This window comes from Danio aesculapii, chromosome 7 (genome assembly GCF_903798145.1).
Source record: "Danio aesculapii chromosome 7, fDanAes4.1, whole genome shotgun sequence".
Classification (NCBI taxonomy): domain Eukaryota; kingdom Metazoa; phylum Chordata; class Actinopteri; order Cypriniformes; family Danionidae; genus Danio; species Danio aesculapii.
In genome coordinates, this window is record NC_079441.1 from 17,899,679 (window position 1) to 17,921,343 (window position 21,665).

General features: G+C 35.0%; 1 protein-coding gene across 1 annotated transcript in view; it reads left to right on the forward strand.

Moving 5' to 3' along the window:
* Positions 1 to 20,935, forward strand: part of si:dkey-9k7.3 (circularly permutated Ras protein 1) — a 38,519-nt gene extending 17,584 nt beyond the window's left edge. The window contains exons 10-20 of the mRNA XM_056461180.1: positions 3,341 to 3,492; positions 4,477 to 4,558; positions 6,195 to 6,319; positions 6,451 to 6,535; positions 9,554 to 9,660; positions 9,759 to 9,868; positions 11,313 to 11,424; positions 13,485 to 13,625; positions 14,038 to 14,131; positions 16,885 to 16,935; positions 20,215 to 20,935. Coding sequence (XP_056317155.1) covers positions 3,341 to 3,492; positions 4,477 to 4,558; positions 6,195 to 6,319; positions 6,451 to 6,535; positions 9,554 to 9,660; positions 9,759 to 9,868; positions 11,313 to 11,424; positions 13,485 to 13,625; positions 14,038 to 14,131; positions 16,885 to 16,935; positions 20,215 to 20,310 — 1,155 coding nt within the window. The 3' untranslated portion in view covers positions 20,311 to 20,935. The remainder of the gene's footprint in view (positions 1 to 3,340; positions 3,493 to 4,476; positions 4,559 to 6,194; positions 6,320 to 6,450; positions 6,536 to 9,553; positions 9,661 to 9,758; positions 9,869 to 11,312; positions 11,425 to 13,484; positions 13,626 to 14,037; positions 14,132 to 16,884; positions 16,936 to 20,214) is intronic.
* The last annotated feature ends 730 nt before the right edge of the window (positions 20,936 to 21,665 follow it).

The following is a 21,665-nucleotide window of genomic DNA, read 5'->3' on the forward strand; positions in this document are numbered from 1 at the left end:
TTTGGTGAGCCTGTGCAAATTGTAGCCTCAGTTTCCAGTTCAAGGTTGAACTCAGTTTCGTTGAACTCCAGTTCAGTTTCGCCTCAAGGTTGGACGTGTTGTGCATTCAGAGATGCTCTTCTGCATACCTCGATTGTAAGGAGTGGTTATTTGAGTTACTGGAATTAACAAGCTATTGGTGCCCACAGAACTGCCAGTAGATCAGCAGTTTCTGAAATACTCAGACCAGCCCGTCTGGCACCAACAACCATGCTGCATTCAAAGTCACTTAAATCATCATTCTTCCCCATTCTGATGCTGTGTTTGAACTGCAGCAGATCGTCTTGACCATGTCTACATGGCTAAATGCATTGAGTTGCTGCCATGTAATTGACTGATTAGAAATTTGCATTAACGAGCAGTTGGACGTGTACCTAATAAAGTGGCCGGTGAGTGTATGTACTACTATATCTCTACATAGTGAATCTAATTCAAATGCACTGCATCTGCACTTTCCCACCATCAGTTACAACAGTGTTTCTCATCCACGTTCCTGGAGGACCACCAGCTCAGCACATTTTCCATGTCTCCTTAATCAAACGCACCTGATTCAGATCATCAGCTCATTAGCAGAGGCTGAAAGACCTGTAATGGGTGTGACAGATAAAAGGACACATCCAAAACATGTTGTGATGGTGGTCCTCAAGAAGCATCGTTGAGAAATACTGAGTTACACCACTTTCCTTAATAAATCTTCTACTGGGGCCTTATGGCAAAGTACAATGTCCATCCAATGTCTAGAAGTAGTTTGTCTCTCTACTTTTCACCTACTCTTCCTAATTTAGACACACTACTCATCTCACATATGTTTACGTACTGTACACACACACTGATGTAAATCACACTGTTTAGAAATGAAAAGGAAAAGCTTTTTAAAGCCAGGACTCGACCGACCAGTAAAGCATACCAAGATGTCGAGCTGTGAGAATTTCCGCTTTTGACAAGCTTGTGGCTTCTGGTTTTGTGGCCAGCATAAATCATCATAAAGCAAAAGAGAAGCAAGCAAAACTATATTGATAAAGGCATTGTAGGACCAGTTCAAACCACAATGGCATGAGCAGTCAGAAACTTTCTTGCACTTTATCATTGTGTGTGGGCAACATCTTATGTGTGGTGATTTGGCAGATGTCAGGTGCTAAACTTTTTTTTAGAAGTGCTGTGATGTTATCTGAGAGTGTATGAATAGGTCTTTAGAGAACTATATTTGTAGGTGAAGTATATATTTTCAAGTTGAGAGGAGCATGATAGATGTGCAAGTGTAACAAGGCGGATAACTCTTCAGTAGACATTCAACATGGATATATTTCTGGCTGATACTGTAACACTGATTGTCTTATCTTGTTTTGTTTCATTTTTCGTCTGTTTATGCAAACAGCATACATTTTTCAATAAGGTGTATTGTATTAAAATATAATAAAACTGTTTGAAGTGTAAAAAAGTTTTGTATACCAAATTGCAAAATGAATTACAATTATGTGATTACATAAAAAAGCATGTTAGTAAAGAGATCAGCTTTAACTATGTGTTCAATATTTTAAAATGGTACCAAATAGTTTCTTTAATTTGTAATGTGGTGAGGTGGCACGGTGGCTCAGGGGTTAGCTTTGTCATCTCATAGCAAGAAGGTTGCTGGTTCAAATCCTGACTGGTTCATTTCTGTGTGGAGTTTGCATGTTCTCACCGTGTTCATGTGGGTTTCCTCCTGGTTCTCCGGTTTCCCCCACAGTCCAAAGACATCCGCTATAGGTGAATTTAATATACTAAATTGTCCGTAGTGTATGAGTGTGTGTGAATGGGTGTTTTCCAATACTGAGTTAGACATTCATTGTGTAAAACATATGCTGGAATAGTTTCATTCCACTGTGGTGACGTCTGAAATGGAGACTAAGCCGAAGGAAAATGAATGAATGAATGAATGAATGTGATGTGATGGCTGTCTGCATATATTAGTGTGAATTAGCCTTTAGTGAACTACATTTGGAGGTGAAGTGTACATTTTCAAGTTGAGAAACGCTTGATAGCTGTGTAAGTAAGTTAGGCAAGATAATAAACCTTCTGCTAGAAATTCAACATGCTTTTACAGTTGAAGTCAGAATTATTAGCCCCCCTTTGAATTTATTTTTCTTTTTTTAATATTTCCCAAATGATGTTTAACAGAGCAAGGAAATTTTAACAGTATGTCTGGTAATATTTTTTCCTCTGAAGAAAGTCTTATTTGTTTTATTTCGGCTAGAATAAAAGCAGTTTTTAATTTTTTATGAGCCATTTTCAGGTCAAAATTATTAGCCTCTTTAAGCTATGTATTTTTTGATAGTCTACAGAACAAACCATATTTATACAATAACTTGCCTAATTACCCTAACCTGCCTAGTTAACCTAATTAACCTAGTTAAGCCTTTAAATGTCACTTTAAGCTGTATAGAAGTGTCTTGAAAAATATCTAGTAAAATATTATTTACTGTCATCATGGCAAGGATAAAACAAAACAGTTATTAGAGATAAGTTATTAAAACTATTATGATTAGAAATGTGTTGAAAAAATCTCTCCATTAAACAGAAATTGGAGAAAAAAAATAATAATAATTCAGGGGGGCTAATAATTCTGACTTCAACTGTAGGTGGGGCTGATTCTGAAACACTTATTGTTTTATCTTGGCTTTCTAATTTTAGTTTTCATAATAATTTTGTGTTTGTTAATGCAAACAAAGTACATTTTGTCAAAAATGTGTATTTTTTTATAGACATTTTATAAAAATAGGTGCAAAAAAAGCACCTTGAGGGAACAAAAAAGTCCCCACTGAAGCCTATTAAAATGGCAATATTTCATCCCAGAGCCATAACGGGCTTGCGTTTTTTTGGCAAGGCTTCAAAATTGTAAATATTTTTTTACAAAATAGTTGGTTCAATTCAATCCATCTAATAATTCATCCTAAACATTAATGTTAGTTATTGTTGGTTAATGTTAGTTAATGTATTTGCTAACAGGAACAAACAATAAACAAATTTATTTTCTTTAACTGTTGACAAAAATGATTAAGTGGTGTAATAAATGTATTATTCCTTTTTTGGACATATTCTGTATTGTATAGTATCACCAGATCACCAGTTTTTGTCATTTGTAATCAGGACCTTCAGGACTAAAATGTCCCCATTGAAACCTATTAACATTGCAGTGTTTCCTCCAAGAGCCATTTAATGAAAAAGTCTTGACTCTCTGCATTTGTTTATGTGAATTGAACTCTATATGGAGGTGAAGTATAGGTTTTGGATTTGAGAGAAGCATGAATATTGTGTGTTTCAGGTAACAGTGTACGGTGATGGTACAGGGGTCCCGCTCTGTCTGAAAGACTGGGCACTGGTGGACTACGACTATCTGAAGACAGAGGGAGAAAACTACAAAACCCCACACTGCATTGCAGAGACTATTCAGCCTCTCACCCAGAAAATCAAAGAGTAAGTGGAATTTTTTCATGCTGTCTTTCATCTGCGCATGTGTGTGTGGGCGGATGTTTTGTAGGTTTGCTACTAACTTGCCTGAATTTTTTTTCTGCTGGTCTGTCTGAATTTGAGAGTTGTTGTGCTGTTGCTTCATTTGACACTGTTGAAGTTCATAGCTTTAGGAAATCACTGTAAACTGAAGAGTTTGTAAAGGATAATTGTGCCTAAAATTATTGTCAAGAATCCAAAAAGCAGTTATTACCAAATACAATCGCTTCAACCAAACTATTAATTAAGACTTTTAGCTCAATAAAGAACTGCTTTGCTGTTTATTAATTGTTAGTGAGGTATTAGTTAGGTTTAGGTATTGGGTGGGTTTAGGTATATAGAATAGGATCATATACTTCATAAGTACTAATATACAGCCAATACCTTAATAATAAGCAAGTAGTTAATAATGGAAATTGGTACTCAAACTAAATTGTTACCACACGCTGTAACCAATCTGATTAAAGCTCAACTATGGTATAAATAGAAGGATATTAGCCTGTACATTTTCAAGGAAGACTGAAAAAAACATACACTGTTAAAAAAACAACAAAAAAGTCAATATATTTAGGTGAAGAATCATTTTTTTCTGGCTGATACTGAAACACTGACTGTTTTTTACACTTATTTGATACCAGGTACCAGGGGCATAGCAATGGTGATTAATAATTAAATGAACATAAACTTTTGGATCTCATTCAGCGGTCCTCCGTCTTTTTAAAATGTCCACTACGCCCCTGCCAGGTACACAAAATGGTTCCTTAATAGTTTTAACGGGGACATGATCTTCCTCACCTGGTCATGACCTTCAGGACAAAGATCTCCCTATTGAAGCTATTAAAATCTGAACACCTATTAAAACCTCAATGTTTCATTCCAGTGCTATTTATGCAGAAAGTCCAACACTCTTTTGTAACTTTATAGTTTATTTCAGTGTCTTCTTGTCCTCAGACTCAGAGAGCACGGAGCTACTGCACTGGGACCTGCGGCCCTCATCTCTGTTGCCATGGCATCACAGTTCACTGGTTCAAAAGTCAGTCTTCATAAAGTCTGTCACTAAACCTGCTTCAGTGATAAATACTGTTAACACAAAGGCCATAGTCTTGAAGTCCCATAGTCTTGTCTACATTTATCTGTCTATTTATTTATTTTACACTCACTAGCCACTTTGTTAGTTATACTTTGCTAGAAGTGGGTGGAAGCCGAAAGCATTCAATAAGGCACTCAGACATTTTGTGTGGCAACAGTATGTGAATACAGCCAGCCTCTAATGGTAATAATTAACTAATTCTATATTTTTTTTTATTATCACACTTCATAAAAGCAGTGTGTCGAAACACTTTGATTGACATTCTCCCTTTGTAGATGCCATCTCTTCCTCAGTGGCATAGACAGCCCTAAGTGAGAAGCAGCCCTCCGCCATTATACCCGAATCACACGGGGCTTCAGCGTCAAAGCTTGACAGAGGGTGTGTCTGAAGTTGGGGCTGATGCGATCGTCATAGCAGTGTCAGCCAATAAAATTAGTCTGCAATCAGCTACTGTTTGAGCTGGGGTATTTGCATAAGGCGATCTGATTGGCTGACGCTTCCGTTGGCACTTAAAAAGTTGAGAAATTCACAACTTCTGCAGCCAGACGGACATACAATTCAGCAAAGCTTGACGTCACCCTTTCAAAGTGAATGGGAAGGGTTGACACTGACGCCCCGCGTGAATGGGTGAGTTTTCACCATTCCTGCTGAAGATTATGTCAGCGACTAAGACTATTTATCAACCAATAAAACCATCAATCTAAATTAATGAATTCTTTCCAAATAGGACTATTCACGTTATCTGGTGAAATTGTATTCATATTGCAATATATATTGCTGGGGGGTGGAAGCAGAACTTGAGACTCATCGGATCAGGCAAACCTTTTCCACTCATCTGTAGTCCAGTCACTTGTGTTCTGTGTCCAGACAGGGGCAGACTGGCCATAGGGAGCAACAGGACATTTCCCGGTGGCCTGGCGGTCTATCTGCCCTGCCACGGTGATTCAGGCCTGCCGCTTCCCCCCCACACTTTTCATAAACATCACGCTATTCACTTTGGCCTGACCATCAATAACTTTTTCCGTTTGAAAATGTTGTCCCAGTCCGCCCCTGTGTCCAGAGATGCTCTGTTGCAGACGTTGGTTGTAACGTGTGGTTACCTTACTACTGCCGTCAGTGAGACATTTCACCCAAAGAACTGCCACTCACTTCTCTTTTTCTGACCATCCTCTGTAAACCCTGGAGTTTATTGTGCATGAAAATCCCAATAGATCAGCAGTTTCTGAATTACTCAGACCAACCTGTCAGACACCAAGCCATTTAAGTCATCTTTCTTCTCCTTTTTGATGTTCAGTTTAAACTTAAAAAAGCTGACATGTGTACCTAATTAAGTGGCCTGTTTGTGTCTTGACCTCATTCTTTCACGTATGCGTGGGCACGGCTATTGAAAACTGGTCTTTTCTTATTGTTATTAATTGTATTTTTATGTATAGCCATAAACACGCTTGCTTGTAGAGCAGGTAGTTTGACAATTTTTGCCTTTTGTTATTTCTAGTCATTTCCCAGAATCATAAGTCCTAAAACAATCACAGAAAAGAGCTTATATCTGCATTGAATAAAATATAATGTTTTGTTTCAGGTTATAATTTGCACAGACGGGCAGGCAAACATAGGCCTGGGCCAGTTAGACCAAGAGTCTTCTCATTGTCCCACCCCTTCACCTTACTTCTACAACCAGTTAGCACATTTTGCTGCTGAAAAGGGGTGAGTGACTGCATGACATATAGATATATTATGTAATTGACAATGATCAATTAAACGAATGCACACACAGAAAGACAGGAAAAATACAATGTCGAATAATAACAATGGTCTATCGTTGTGGTCATTTTCAGTGTGATCGTGTCCGTGATGACGTTTGAAGGAGAGGACTGCCGTCTAGCGGAGGTTGGGAAGTTGGCTGATCACACAGGAGGAAGAGTGAGTTCTTTCTCATCTACGGCTGTATTTTACAATCTGACTGTATTCAACAATCTGGCTTATGTTGATGCACTACCTTTAATGCATAGTTCATCTAAAAATAAAAATCTGTCATCGTTTACCTTCCCTTGACTTGTTCCAAACCATTTTTTTTTTTGTTCAAAAGTATTTGGTAAGACTTTATAATAACTACACACTATGAACCATTTATTAAGCATTAGCAAATATGGAATTCATTATGTGTTAAGCATTAACTCTACATTAATAAACATTAGTAGGCAGTGTATAACTGAAATAATAAAATTCCTCAAATAAAATTGTTACTTTCTGATGAACTGGAGCCAAATATCAATAAGAAAAATGCAATTTGCTGGTCGTTGGAGAATCCATTGTGGGTCTTTTTTCCCTATGTAATAATTGAGTTGTGCCTCAGAGGATGAAGATAAAAATGAATGGCTTTTGAAGGTGTGAGACGCTCTTTGGAAGCTTAGACACTCAAGACAGTTCTGGAGGTAATAATACTGAACCACTGTGATGACGGACATTAGCTGAGGCTTTTTAGAATGACCCAGACAACGTTTCAGATTAGTGGTGTAATAGATCACAAATCTCACGGTTTGGATCATGTTATGGTTTTTAAGTCAGGGATTAGACCATTTTTCAGATCAGCCAAAAAGGGAGAAGACAAATGTCATTTGCTTTCCATTTATTACAGAAGCAGTACTGCAAGACCCTTTTGGTTTTAACAAACAGAACTTAGAAGCTGTAATTTTATTAAAAATAAAATGAAGAAATAATCAGCTGAATAAAAATGTTAAATATTCAGTACTGTGAAAAATTCACTCTTACTACTACTGTTGCTGATAATGCTAAATATATGAATCTAACATTATAATTTGTACAACCCATATTTATTTTAGTCTCATTTTCAATAAATGATTTCGTTATTCACTCTCAAACTTCATGTTTCATTGCTAGATGATCATTTTTGAAGGAATTATTCAATGGCTGGTTGTCGCCACCTATTGGTTAAATAATGTAACTGCTGCCTACAACTTTTACTTTTAAACGTCGTAAATGCATATGACTGTGATTTTAATCTTTACCATAAACATCAGTGGTTATATCTAAACTATAAACTGTTATACCAGTACTTCTGTGTTATTTGACTGTTTGTAACTTCATAACTAACTCAAAAGAATAAAGACTCAATCTCTTTCTTGAGTTTTGCGTTTTCAGATTTTAATGCAGCGATTCGAAGGATTAATAAACAAATGTAAATCAGCATCATTTATAATTAATGTTGCGTGGGTGTTGAGATCTCGATCTTTTAATGATCAATCGTGCAGCTTACACTCAATGCATTGATGCATGCAGGCTAAACAAGCAGTGAACACCTTTAACAACCAAAGAAACCCACCACATCCCGAGTCACCTACCACAACATCTTTCATCATCATTATTATAATTTACAGGAAAGCCTAAATGCTTTCATACATGTGATTTGAATGACGCGAGAGATAATCTCTCTGCGATCGTTACACATTTAGGATTAATCTACAAGTGAAAAAAGTATTAATTCGTGGGTCATGTGTGTTCCGAACTATGGTTTGTGATCTGTACAAATCACAGATCAATCGTGATCCATTACACCCCTATTTCAAATTGTCAGTCTACTGCTTTGTCCATCAATGCCATCCCATCACAACTATTTTTGTTACATGATATGTTAAAACAGAAATTTTGATGCACATCTGGAGATTATTCTGTAAATGCATTACATTGAAATCATGCAAATGTTTTTCTTATTTGATTAAAAAGTTAATCCTACTCAGTTGTGTGCATAAGTTTTTTATGCACATTATTTGCATATTTTTTAACGAAATATTCCAAAATTTGCCAAAAAATTGTTGAATGGAAACATAGCTAGTGACATCCATAGTAGGAGCAAAACATACTATGGAAGTTAATAGTTACAGGTTTCCAACTTTCTTCAAAAGATCTTCTTTTGTGTTCAACCGAAGAAAAAAACTCAAACTGGTTTGGTGCAAGTCAAGGCTCAAAATGATGACAGATTTTCCCTTTTTTGGTAAACAATCCCTTTAATTGGGCTCCAAATAATCAAATAAATAAATGTTGCAGATATTAGATCAGATTTTAGAAAACCCAAATGATCATTTTTGAAGGAATTATTCAATGGCTGGCCACCTATTGGTTAAATAATGTAATTGCTGCCTACAACTTTTACTTTTAAACGTCGTTCAGATTTTAGAAAACCCAAAAGGTAAATGAGGATTTCAGAAATACCTAATAAGGGCGTTGCCTTCAATACTTTGGTTACATCTCACACACTTCTTGGCCATTGTTAACTCTTCAGAAATGCTAGTTTTGTCTGCGCCTCTTGCTCTACTGTTTCTGCTAACAGCACTATGAGTCACCATATCTGTCACTTTACAGACTTTTAGCACATCCTGAACATTTAGAAGCTTAACCTGTTTTTAATGGTTTTAGTAACGTATAGCTTGAAGCCTTTTACAGGGAAACTGATACTCAGAACTGGTGACACCCACACATGCAAAGGAGGAGGATTCAGTTTTTCCCCATCTGCTGTATTTCAATGGGTGCTTTAAACAATGACTATTGGAAACTGGTGCACACATTTGCAAGACATCCATCACTAGTGGGTGCACAACAAGTTTAACATTAGTTTGAACATTAGCTGTCGACCTAAAATGAAAAATTCCAATCACCAAATCGCTCTGACATCATTTATGAATTAAAAAGAGTTAAAATCCTGTAATTTACATAAACATTTAGCTGTTTTGATCAGGACTGAGGTTGATTAATTGATTAATGCAAAAATATTAAAAAATATTTATCTGATGCATTTTTACAGCAGTTTAATTCAGTGGATGTTTTCATCCCTAACATAATAAAAGGCTAGTTAATTTGAACAGTGCACAAGGGTTAAATGTAATCTATGCATTTTCATAGTAATTGTTCTTGTCCATTTCTCAGATAAATATTGTAAACATTGGTACCGTCGCCACAGAGATTCAGAGTGCTATTTCTGACAACGTCCTAGCAACTAGCGTCATGGCAACACTTCTGGCACCTGACGGCATGTAAGTATCTGTTAGTTACCTCCACCACACACATAACCACGATTCTCTGACAAGAACACATGCACACACTCTTGTTTTTTTCCTCTCTGATTGACAAGGTACTTCCCCTACGAAGAGGATAATCATCGGTTAGTCAGAGAGATTGGCAATGTGACGGAGGCTGTCGAGATCACTTTCCAGTTTGCAGTCAGACCAGAAAAAGTTGAAAGTAAGCATTTAATACAGTGTGCAAACGAAAGAAAGTGAACTGAAGCAGTTTGAAAAAAACAACCAAGATGTTGTTGTAAATCTGTTTGCAGAAAAAGGTTTGTTGTGAATTTCACAGTTTTTAGGTTTCTGATAGAGAAAGTAGTGATACTCACTCATACCAATATTCTTGTGGTGACATTTTATTTTACATTCGTCAGGAAACAGACACAAACATTTTTTTATTTTTCATTGTTATGCAATTTAAAGACTTATGAAGTTGTTGATGACTGTGATTTTAATAGAATCCATTTTTGATTATGGAATTACTGTATTGTATGGGTGGGTTTGATATCCCTCATGATGTGAAAACTGTCTAATATTTAAATGGAAGTAGATAAACTGTTTTTAATAAGTAAACATTGACTAATTCAAGGGGGGGGCACAGTGGCCTCACAGCAAGAAGGTCGCTGGTTCAAGTCCCGGCTGGGCCAGTTGTAAATTCTGTGCTTTTAGGTTTCTAATAGAGAAAGTAATGATCCACACTATGAATATTGTTGTTTTTATTTTAAGTTTTATTTTACTTTCGTCAGGAAACAGACACAGAAGTATTGAATTTTTCCATTGTTATGCAATTTAAAGACTTGTCAAGTAGATATTGATGACTGTCTGTTTCAGTTATGTAACGCTGATTGCATGTGATTTAAATATAATAATTATTTGGTTATGGGATTAATGTATTGTACGTATAAGTGGATGTGATATTCCTCATGACGTGAAAATTGTCTAATATTTAAATGGAAGCAAATTAACTTTATTTTAAATAATTGAATATTGGCTTATTCAACATAATTAGTGATTTTAAAAGAAGGTGGAGGGACTGAGGAAGACTTGAGCGGAAACGTTTGTGTCTGTTTTCTGACGAATGTCAGAAAAAAAAAACAAGAATTCACAAGTTATCAGCATCTTAAATCCTTGAAAGTTTTTAAAAGAAGTTTTTTTTAAACGTATGAACATTTATATGTATTTACAAATGTATTATATAATGTTTGCATCAAATTACAAAAAACAAATTACCTCTTATGCGAGGTTGTTTCTAATGCAGCGTCCTTGGGCAGGACAGTAAATCTGAAAATTGTTCTCTCTTCTGGCTGCCATATCACTCTCACACAATTTTTCTCCTTTCTCTGAATGTCTTGATAACACCATCGTGGAGTTTTTCTTTTATTATTTGAGCAATCAAGATAGTAAAAAATATTAGTTGTACTCTCTCATTCTCTGAGCTCTAAGTTTACCCAACTATGACAACTTCCGCTGCTGAGAAACCCGAAAATGGTTAATTCGTATGAATGTGGATCACAACTTCCTGTATTAGCAATCTAACAGATCAACACACCAAGTAAAATAACTTGGTAAGGCAACAGCGCACAGTGCAAATAGCATTGTTGAACTGTTTTTACTTGTAGGTTTCCAACAACGGGACCGGGTCCCTTTTCAACTACAGCTGAGTTTCAGGACTCGAGAACTGCAGAACGTGACCAGAGTCATCACTCAACAAAAGAGAGTCACCACCAGCAGGCAAATTACGCACTACATCACAAACAACAACAGCACACAAAACACTCAGTTCTCTAGTCTATTGTGCCACATGCAGAATCTCTGCAAAAGAGCACAGAAAAACATAGGACTGCCCAAAATATAATGTCCGCAATAAAGAGACAGTTCACCCCAAAATTTTGATTTCCTCACAGGGTATCCCCGGGGGCCTTAAAAAGTCTTAAACCTACTGCAATGTTGTGTTGTAGGTCTTAAAACTTTTTTAACAGGTCTTAATTTTCCTTTGTTCAGGTATAGCTACCCAATCTGGCCATTAACACCCATACAATCACCAACACTCCGTCTAAATAAAACTTTTAACTTTTTATTTAAAAATAGCTTTTAATTACTTTTCTTACAGTTGTTTAAAAGTTCTCTGTTTGTTTACTGCCGAGGAGACTGACCTGACCCACATTTTTTTATTATTAAATTATTATTATTGTAGATTGAAGTAATTGACAGCTATGTTTTTTTTTTTTTTTTGATAAGGGTTATAGGGTTTGTAAATGGATATATTTGAAAATTAATACAAAAAATATTCAAACAAAATTATTATCATTGTATTATTAAATGTATTACATTTTAATCATTTTTGATAAGGTAAGTAAAAATATTTTTTGGGAAATTCGAAAAAATCCTTAGCATTTAGCCCTGTATAAGTCTAAAATTTCCTTCATAATGGTCTTAAAAATGTCTTAAAAAGTCTTGAATTTAACTTGCAGAAACCTGCAAAAAACCTGATTAACTATTTACCCCACCTTAGGTGGTTTCAAATCTTTATGAGTTTCTTTTTTAGCCATAGTAGGAAGCTATAGTAGGAAGAACAAATGCTATGGAAGTAAAATCACTAAGACATGTTTGGATCAAGTGAAGGGTGAGAAAAAGATGATTTTTCTAGTTTTGGGTGAACAACACCTTTAACATTGCAATGTGTACAACCACAATAGTAACATTGCAATTAAGTTACCACACATGTTGGAGGATTTTTTCCAAATTTAACCATAATTGAGAGAAAGTGTATTTTGCAGACTTATTACTGTATTCATCCAAGTGAGTTTAACTCTTCTGTTGACTTACGAGTCAAAAGTGACCTAGTCTCCATTTTAACAACAGTAAAAAAAAGTTTGGTGACTTTAATTAAAATTATCCAAACTTTTGGGGGGGGAAAAAAGTATTTTTCTATTTTGATGAGGGCTGTACACATTTAGAGTGCAATGGTTGTCTTTCGGGTGAATTTTGACCCTTGATTTACTGGGGATTGGTTTACTTTACTATATATTATCCTACTTTATAAAGGTATGATAATATATCTTTCAAATTTCTAATAAAATCTTTTGTCATTTAAATCTTTTTTATTTTTAGAAAATGACAATTGGTCAAAATAACTGTTTTGTCTGCGTTTTGGTAAGAACGCTTACATATAACACTGAGGTTTGTTTGTTTGTTTGTTTGCTTTATTTAAAGAGCACATTTAAAAACAACAAAAATTAAAATTAAAAAAAGGACTGGGTGTGTTTATATCACCCCAATATGACGGTCTATACACTATACCTACACACATGTCTGTCCAAACAGCTTGAAAAGTAGATTTTTCACCATAGGTGCCCTTTAACTATTCTGGAGTTAAAATGCTGGTATTGTGTCATCTAAAGAGGTTTATAAACATGTCTGAAAACTGCCCACCTTTTGTGTTATTTTGCTGAAAATAGATTATTAATTTAAATTTGGAAGAAATATCATCAGTAGTTTACAAAATAAAACAAAAGTAGTTTAAACTCAAACACATAAATATAAATCATAAATCCAGAGAAACGAAGACTATCACAGAAATAAAACTTAATTTCATATGATAAAATAGACAACAGTTCTTTTCATTTCTAATAGTATTTTGTAAAAAAAAAATACAAGAAAAAATCATTTTTGAATATATATATATACACCCTTGTCATACATATTTCAAGACCATTGAAGAAACATGAAGGATATAAGTATTGATCTTCATTTCTCCATCTCTGTCTGCTGTTGTTCTTCTGTTTATATAGCTGGGTTTGGGCAGGCAGTTTGAATATGTCAGTTCTGGGTGTTCATTGTGCCCAGCTGTGTGCCAGGCTGACGATGGAGGGCCGAGTGCAGGAGGCACAGAGACAACTGACAGCCCAACAAGACCTTCTCAAGGACATCAGGTACAGCAGTCACAACTCTGATACATTATACTGTATGTGAACGTGTACAGTTAAAGTCAAAACTATTAGCCCACCTGTGAATTTCTTTTTCTTTTTAGTATTTCCCAAATGATGTTTAACAGAGAAAGGAAATCTTCACAGTGTGTCTGATAATAGTTTTTCATTGGAAGAAAGTCTTATTTGTTTTATTTCGGCTAGAATAAAAGCAGTTTTTAAAATTTTTAAACCATTTTAAGGTCAATATTATTAGAAAAAAAATATTCAGGAGGGCTAATAATTCTGACTTCAACTGTATGTATATATACATATATATATATATATATATATATATATATATATATATATATATATATATATATATATATATATATATATATATATATATATATATATATATATCTGTCTCTTTCAGTCAACAGAAGCCAAGCCCTAAAGAAGAGAGTATCTACGGGAACTGGATCAGTACCATGAGTATGATCTGTGAGGACCTCACCACTGTCAACCAGGTTAAAACAAACTTAATCATGCAAATAATTTCTATATAATTGAAGGCCAAATGATTAGCCTTCCTGTGAAATTTCAATTCTTTTTCAAATATTAAATAACAGATAAGACTTTAACTTCAACTAGGGCTGTGCGTTAACACGATATTTGATCGTGGATGATAAAAATTACTGCACAATCCACTTTTTCAGAAAAATCATTGTATCGCCACATACAGCAGGGTTTAAAAACAAACCAAAAAAAATCCATTCGGTTCACTCCGAGCAGAATTCATTTATTTTTTTCGTTTCTGTTCTTGCGTTCCTTATTAAACAAAACATTCCGAAAACGGTTTTCTAGAAAAAAATACCAGTTAAAAAAGTAAATTTATTACAAAATATTACAGGGCTCTAGAATGCCCTGATTTCTTAATGGTGCAAATAAAAAAATTCTATTCAAGGGGTAAAATTAAATGAATTTTTAATAAGTATTGATAATGAAATATTTATAATATGAACCTGCTTTATGTTAAATCTATACTGGTTTTGCGCTCCGTATATTTTTATCAAACGAATAAAAATGCAATTAATTGTATTTTGGTTTTAATTTTTTTAGAAATGTAATAGCCGTTTAGGCAACACTTCTTCTACATAACATTGGCTCTGATTGCGTTTTTACAGATATCCTACTGATAGACTTTTTGGCTGAAAGACATTACCTGTTCGCTTACCTCATTTCACTGGGATCATTATGCAGATCATATTGCATATTCAGTTATTTCTTCAGGAGCCTTGTAAATAATGTATTTTATTAATGGATTGTTTATAATGACTAAGCTATTAAATGCTGTAATTCTCCAAATGGAAAATGAGTGGTTTGATATTATATCATCATTCAAAACTTTATCATGTTTATGATCTGCCCCTCATCCTTCACTATTACAAATCGATTTATCAGATGATTTGTGATAAGAGAAATATTTACCAAATGATTTTCTTTATGGAGACCCATATAAAAACTATCGACAATCAGTCATTCATTTTGTATAAATACAAGTTTTAATAGCAGTAACTTAGACCGAAACATACCTTTGTACATGAAAGAGCAGGTTCTCGGTAAACTTTAAGACAACTTCGTCGCATCAGAAACGACTCTCGCTTTTGGCGTCTGCTTCGCAGGCACTACACGTTGTATGCGTCACCATCGCATTTGCACACATGATTAAAATTAACGCCTTTTATTTCCTGAATTCATATAATAAAGAGAACGATAAAATAACATTATTAACCGGTTAACCGTAAATGTTTCTGTTCAGAACGATTAAAGTTGATCTTGTTTTTGTTTCTGTTCCTGCAAAATGTCATTCGTTTCCGTTTTTCTTTTCCGTTCCTTGAACCGGTTCAGACCCCTGATTAAATATTCTTAAACACACACGGTTAGAGTTTATATGGGGACATTAGTTTGGTTGTATTGTCCCTTTGTAATTTGCAAAATAGTCTTAAAAAAACCAACCTGGAAAAAAAATCGGGATAAAAAATGTGAATCATGATTTCCCCAGAAAAAATCGTGATATGATTTTTTTTCCATATCCCCCACCCCTACCTTCAACTAATTTCTTTTGTCTTTGCGATGATGACAGTACATTGATATTTCTCTAGTTATTTTGCGAGATACTAGTATTCAGCTTAAAGTGGAATTTAAAGGCTAAACTTGGTTAATTGGGCAAACAACAGTGGTTTGTTCTGTAGCCAATCAAGAAAGAAAAAAATATCTTAATGGTGCTAATAATATTAACCTTGATTTGTTTTTTTGTTTAAATATACAACTGCTTTTATTCCAGCCAAACTAAAAGAAGTATAATTCTTGCTCTGTTAAACATAGCTTGTGAAATATTTGCTAAATAATTACTATTTCACAGGAGGGCTAATAATTGTGGCTTCAACTGTAGATGATTTTATTTCATTTAACTGTATTAATTGATTCCTGAAATGTGTCTTATTCTCACCAGAGCTGAATTTATATGTTCACAAATATACCATAAAAACAGTATCAATGTGACGCATTGCTGCCACACACATATTATTCATTAAGATGTCATTTTAACAAAATAAGATCTAGTTTTTGAGAAAAGATGTCATTTTAACGTCATATTATCTTGTTATTATGAATAAATATGTCGTCTTAATGAGAAAATATCACGTTTTACGAGGTTTATGAATTAAGTGTAAAAATATGTGTGACAGTAATTGTCATTAATTAAGTAAGTTCATTAATTTCAGAATTTCCTGCATAATTACTCCAGTCTTTAGTGTGCATAAACCTTCAGAAACTATTCCAATATGCTGATTTGGTGATAATTTCTGAGTATTATCAGTGATAAATAAATAAAACAGCAGTTGGAAATGGAAACTGTGATATAGCTGTTTTAGGATTCTTTGATTAAAAGGACAATTTCTATTTGTAACAACTGACACTTCTGTTTTACATAATGCCTCCATGCTAGATAAAGTATCTTTAAAACAACTTCATGTCACTAAAGTAACACTACATATACTAAAGCATTTATCAAGCATTGTCATTGTTTATGTAAAGGCAGCATACCACAGCCAGAGCTCATTCTCATGCATACACACATGCGTGTAGATATCAGTCAGTGATTATGCTGGTTGTAAACCTGCTCCGCACCAAAAATAGCCCCAAGCAGCATTAGAATTTCAATGAATCATTGTGACTAAATGATAAAACCCTTGTGTCATGGCACTTTTACTCTGAACAGAACACAGCAGAAACTGACACCCAACCAGCATCTCGAACATCTTCCACCGCGGTGAGTTCAACATGTATAACATTGGGGATTCACAATTCAATCCAAACCAAGATGGAGTGCTTCAGTTTATTACACATTTGGGACCACCAGACTTATATTGCATGGATATACTGTATGTTATTGCAGTAGACAAAAATACATTGCATTGGTCAAAAAGATTTCAAAAATCATTATAATATTAAAGGTGCCGTAGGTGATTGTCTTCAGAAACATTTTTTGTTGTGCTGGTTGAAAGTCTCTTCACAGTCCAATAGTACTGATTAAAGTAAATGATCTAAATGTATTTTTATATTCTGGGTATGGCATAAAAAAAAAAGTTCATTCAATTAAATATTGTCGGGCGGACATCTCTCATACTTCCGATAAGTAGCCCAACCTGTCTGTGAGCAAATGTAGATTTGGACTTCTGCGCATCTCTGTTCATGCATATCTGCCATTAGCGTGTGCAAGCCTGCATGCACGCCGCACATTCACATGCACACGAGACAGTCACAGTCGCGGTAAAATCAAATGCTGAATTGAAACATTTTAAAATCCTGAATCAATAATGGAGTTAGTTCTGCTGGAGGAAGGATGACACCATGTTCATTGTTCAGCCACTGAAATCTCCCGGTGAAAGATTGATGTGATTATTTTCATAAGGGACCTTTTACAGCATCGATAATGTAGATGTTATTTAGTTTAACAACAAAACATCAGTAAATAGTGCTGTTCCACCTAGCCTGCTTTACTAAGCTGAAGTTGCTTTTATATTCACATTGGTTCATTTTTGATCAATGACAGCCTGTGACGCGCTCCCTATATTGTTCACTGCTACTCTGAATATTCACTCTGAAATAGCATGTAAGTGTGGCTTAGTAATAAGTAATTCCTGTACGCCGCCGGCCAAGCACTAACTACATTTCTAACTGGCGAACTGGGGAACTGGGTTGTCTGATCTAATGTCGAAACACGCGTGAAACACAGTCCGTCCCCTGCCGTCCAAAGATAATATGCTAAGCAGTTAGCATTCTAGCAGATCCCCTACTGCACCTTTAAATAAAGATCATGTTCTGTGAAGATATTTCGTCAATTTACTACTGTAAATATTAATATAACATTATGGACATTACCCAGCAGGCACAGCACACCAACATGACATCATATTGACGTTGTATCACAACGTCGTGGGGCATTGCATGACATCAATGTCGACAGATGTTGCATCTCGGTTAGTTTCCATGCAACCTAAAATCATCCAAATATTAACGTCTTATGATGTTACAGCTTGACGTTGTGTGGATGTTACCACTATGACATCTATCAGATGTTAGATTTTGGTTGCCATACATGACGAATAAATGTCAGTATTTGACATCAATATAACGCTGGTTTAAGAATTTTGGTCATTTTCCAACACAACCTCAAGTCAACAAAATATCAATGTAATTTTACATCTTATTGGACGTCAAAATAATGTTGAGTATGTTTACATGGACACCAATAACCAAATTTTAATACGATTAAGACAATACTTTGATTTAAGATTCTATCATTTAAACAGAAATTTTTGGTTACCTTTAGGTAAACCTAACTAAGGTCATAATCGAACTAAACAGAAATTGAATTAAGACATGTGGAGTATGCTGATTTTAGTCTAAATATTGAAGTTCAGTACAGACATGTAAACACCTTAATCAAACTATTACCGTAGTGTAGGATTTTGGCCACATTTGGCGACAGGATAGTCTATACACACTCTGCTGTTTGACACTATTCTCTGCACCTACCAAGTCAGTGAAGGACCACAGACACCTGCAGCATGCGGTATCAAATTAAAACATCCATTAAAACAACACTCTTCCAGCAGTTCATACTCTCATTCAGTATCTCGTTTGTCACAGAGGGCATGCATGAAATGTTCCTGAATGAAAGTGAAAGTGCCAAACTGCAGTTAAAGTTAACAAATCAAAAATTAAACACTTGAATTTACACGAAACTCTGGAGGAAATTTAGATAGTGTGGTGACGCAATGACATTTATCGAACTACGTACATTAAAAGGAACATTTAAAAAGCAACTCATGTAAACACTTTAATCATATTATTGTCTTATTCAGATTACGGCAAATAATTTGATTACTGATGTCCATGTAAACGTAGTCATTGTCCGTAGATGCTTACAAATAAATTCTAACCTAATATTAATGTCTTATGATGTTGTGTGTCTGCTGGGTATGGTTTGGAAACATTACAGATCAATCTAAAGCCATAGAGAAATGGGAATATCCATCTTTAAAATCTTTTCATAAGCAATCAGTCCTTAATGAAGCTACTAAAATATTATCTGACCCCTCACATAGATTATTTTATTGCGTATGAGGTACTGCCTTCTGGTAGATAAGACTGTTTACAAGATACAATTGTTTTAAGAAATTTTTTCCCCCCATGTCAGTTAGACATTTAAATATGTACAGTAATTCTATTTGTTGAATGTAATTTACTGTTTGATTTGTGTTATGTTGTTTCTTTGTTTGTTTAGTGTATGCAAATGCAGGCCAAGGGTTCAAGACTCAATATTTGATTAATGTGAATCCTTAAGAACTTAGTTTATTCAGTTTGGAATGTGATTATCTCAGTATTTAGATTTTTCTAACCTTTAAATACACTCAAGAATTTTATTTTTTTTCTGCTTGTTCAAACTACTTATTTAAAATAAGGGTCACACTTTATTTTGATGATCCGTTTGTTAAATTTAAGTTACACTGCATCTACATGCCAACTAATTTTTATTAGATTATAAGTAGACTGTTAGGTTGGGGTTAAGGTTGGGGTTAGTATAGGTTGACATATACTTGCAAAGTTTCTTAAAGTTCAACAGATATTAAGCAGACAGTCTACTAATAATCAAATGGACCATCAAAATAAAGTGTTACAAAAATGAGCTAAAACAACCCAGTTCTTTAGGTTTTTTTGGTGACAACTTAATTATTTTATGTTTAATTCACTTAAATTTGTTAAAACAATTAAGTTAACTTAATCATTGTGTTGGAGCAACACGAAGGAATTGTTTGGAACCCAGTATTTCTTTTACAGTGTAGTTGTATGTCAGCTATATAATGTCCAATCCTAACAAAGTGCACATCAATAGAAAGCTTGTGTATTCAACTTTCAAAAAATAATCTCAAATAAATCTGAAAATCATAAATATATTTATGACTGGTTTTGTGGTCCAAAGTCAGATTTGGTCAAACGTGTACACATGCATAAATGAACTCAACCGAGTTTTGTTTTCCTCCAGAGTCTCACAGACGCGGCAGCAAAGGTGGTTTACCAGATGAAGAGAGCAAAGAGTGTGAGCGAAAAGAGACAACAAGTCCCCATGGTGGGGAACTGACCTCAAACCTCACACACAGTCAGTTTACACTGTGTAGGCTGCTACATTAGTCTATGGACGATTACTATTGGTTGGAATATATCCAATATATAATATATGCAAACTAAGAGTTGCTAGGTTCTACTTGGCAACACCTGCCTCTATTTATCTTCGGCTGGTCTGTGAATTTTAGATGCTACAATGTACAGTTCTGTGCGAAACTCTTAGTCCCCTATCAGCTCTGGTGTTTTAGCAAAGGTTTACTGAGCCTCTATATTTATTTTTTGGACTCTTCGTTAGCATACAAACCTAAATTGTGGGGAAAATGTAGACAAAGTCTGAAAAAAAAAAACAGAACATTATTTTTTCTCTGTCAGGGTAATCCAATACTGCCGCTACATTATTCAGGGCTGGATTCTGTCAGTATTTTATCAGCTGTTTTCTTTTACAAATATTAACTGCTGTTATACAATAACTTGCCTAATTACCCTAACTTGCCTAACTATCCCAGTTAAGCCTTTAAATTGCACTTTAAGCTGAATACTAGTATCTTACCAAATTCACTTAGGTCCATAGATATTTGGACATTGACACAATTCTAAAATATGTGGCTCTATACAGAAACCACAATGGATTTAAAAATAAAACGAACAAGATGTACTTTAACTGCAGACTGTCAGCTTTAATTTATGGTTATTTACATCCAAATCAAGTGAACACTGTCGGAATTACAACAGTTTGCATATGTGCCTCCCACTTGTTAAGGGTCCAAAAGTAATTGGACAATCGTCGTCTAAGCTGTTCCATGGCCAGGTGTGTGTTATTCCCTCATTATCCCAATTACAATGAGCAGATAAAAGGTCCAGACTTGATCTCAAGTGTGCTATTTGCATTTGGAATCTATTACGGTCAACTGTCAAGATGAGACCCAAAGAGTTGTCACTATCAGTCAAGAAAGCCATCATTAGGCTGAAAAAACAAAACAATCCCATGAGAGAGATAGCAAAAAAATTAGGCATGGCCAAAACAACTGTTTGGAAGATTCTTAAAAAGAAAGAATGCACCAGTGAGCTTAGCAAGACCAAAAGATCCGGAAGACCACAGAAACAACTGTGGTGGACGACCAAAGAATTATTCCCCTGGTGAAGAAAACACCCTTGAGTGAATACAGAGGGTTCACCGCAAGATGTAAACCATTGGTGAGCCTCAAAAACAGAAAGGCCAGATTAGAGTTCTAAAAAAGCCTTCACAGTGCTGGAACAACATCCTATGGACAGATGAGAGCAAGATCAACTTGTACCAGAGTGATGGGAAGAGTATGAAGAAGGGAAGGAACTGCTCATGATCCTAAGCAGTGAAGCATGGTGGTGGTAGTG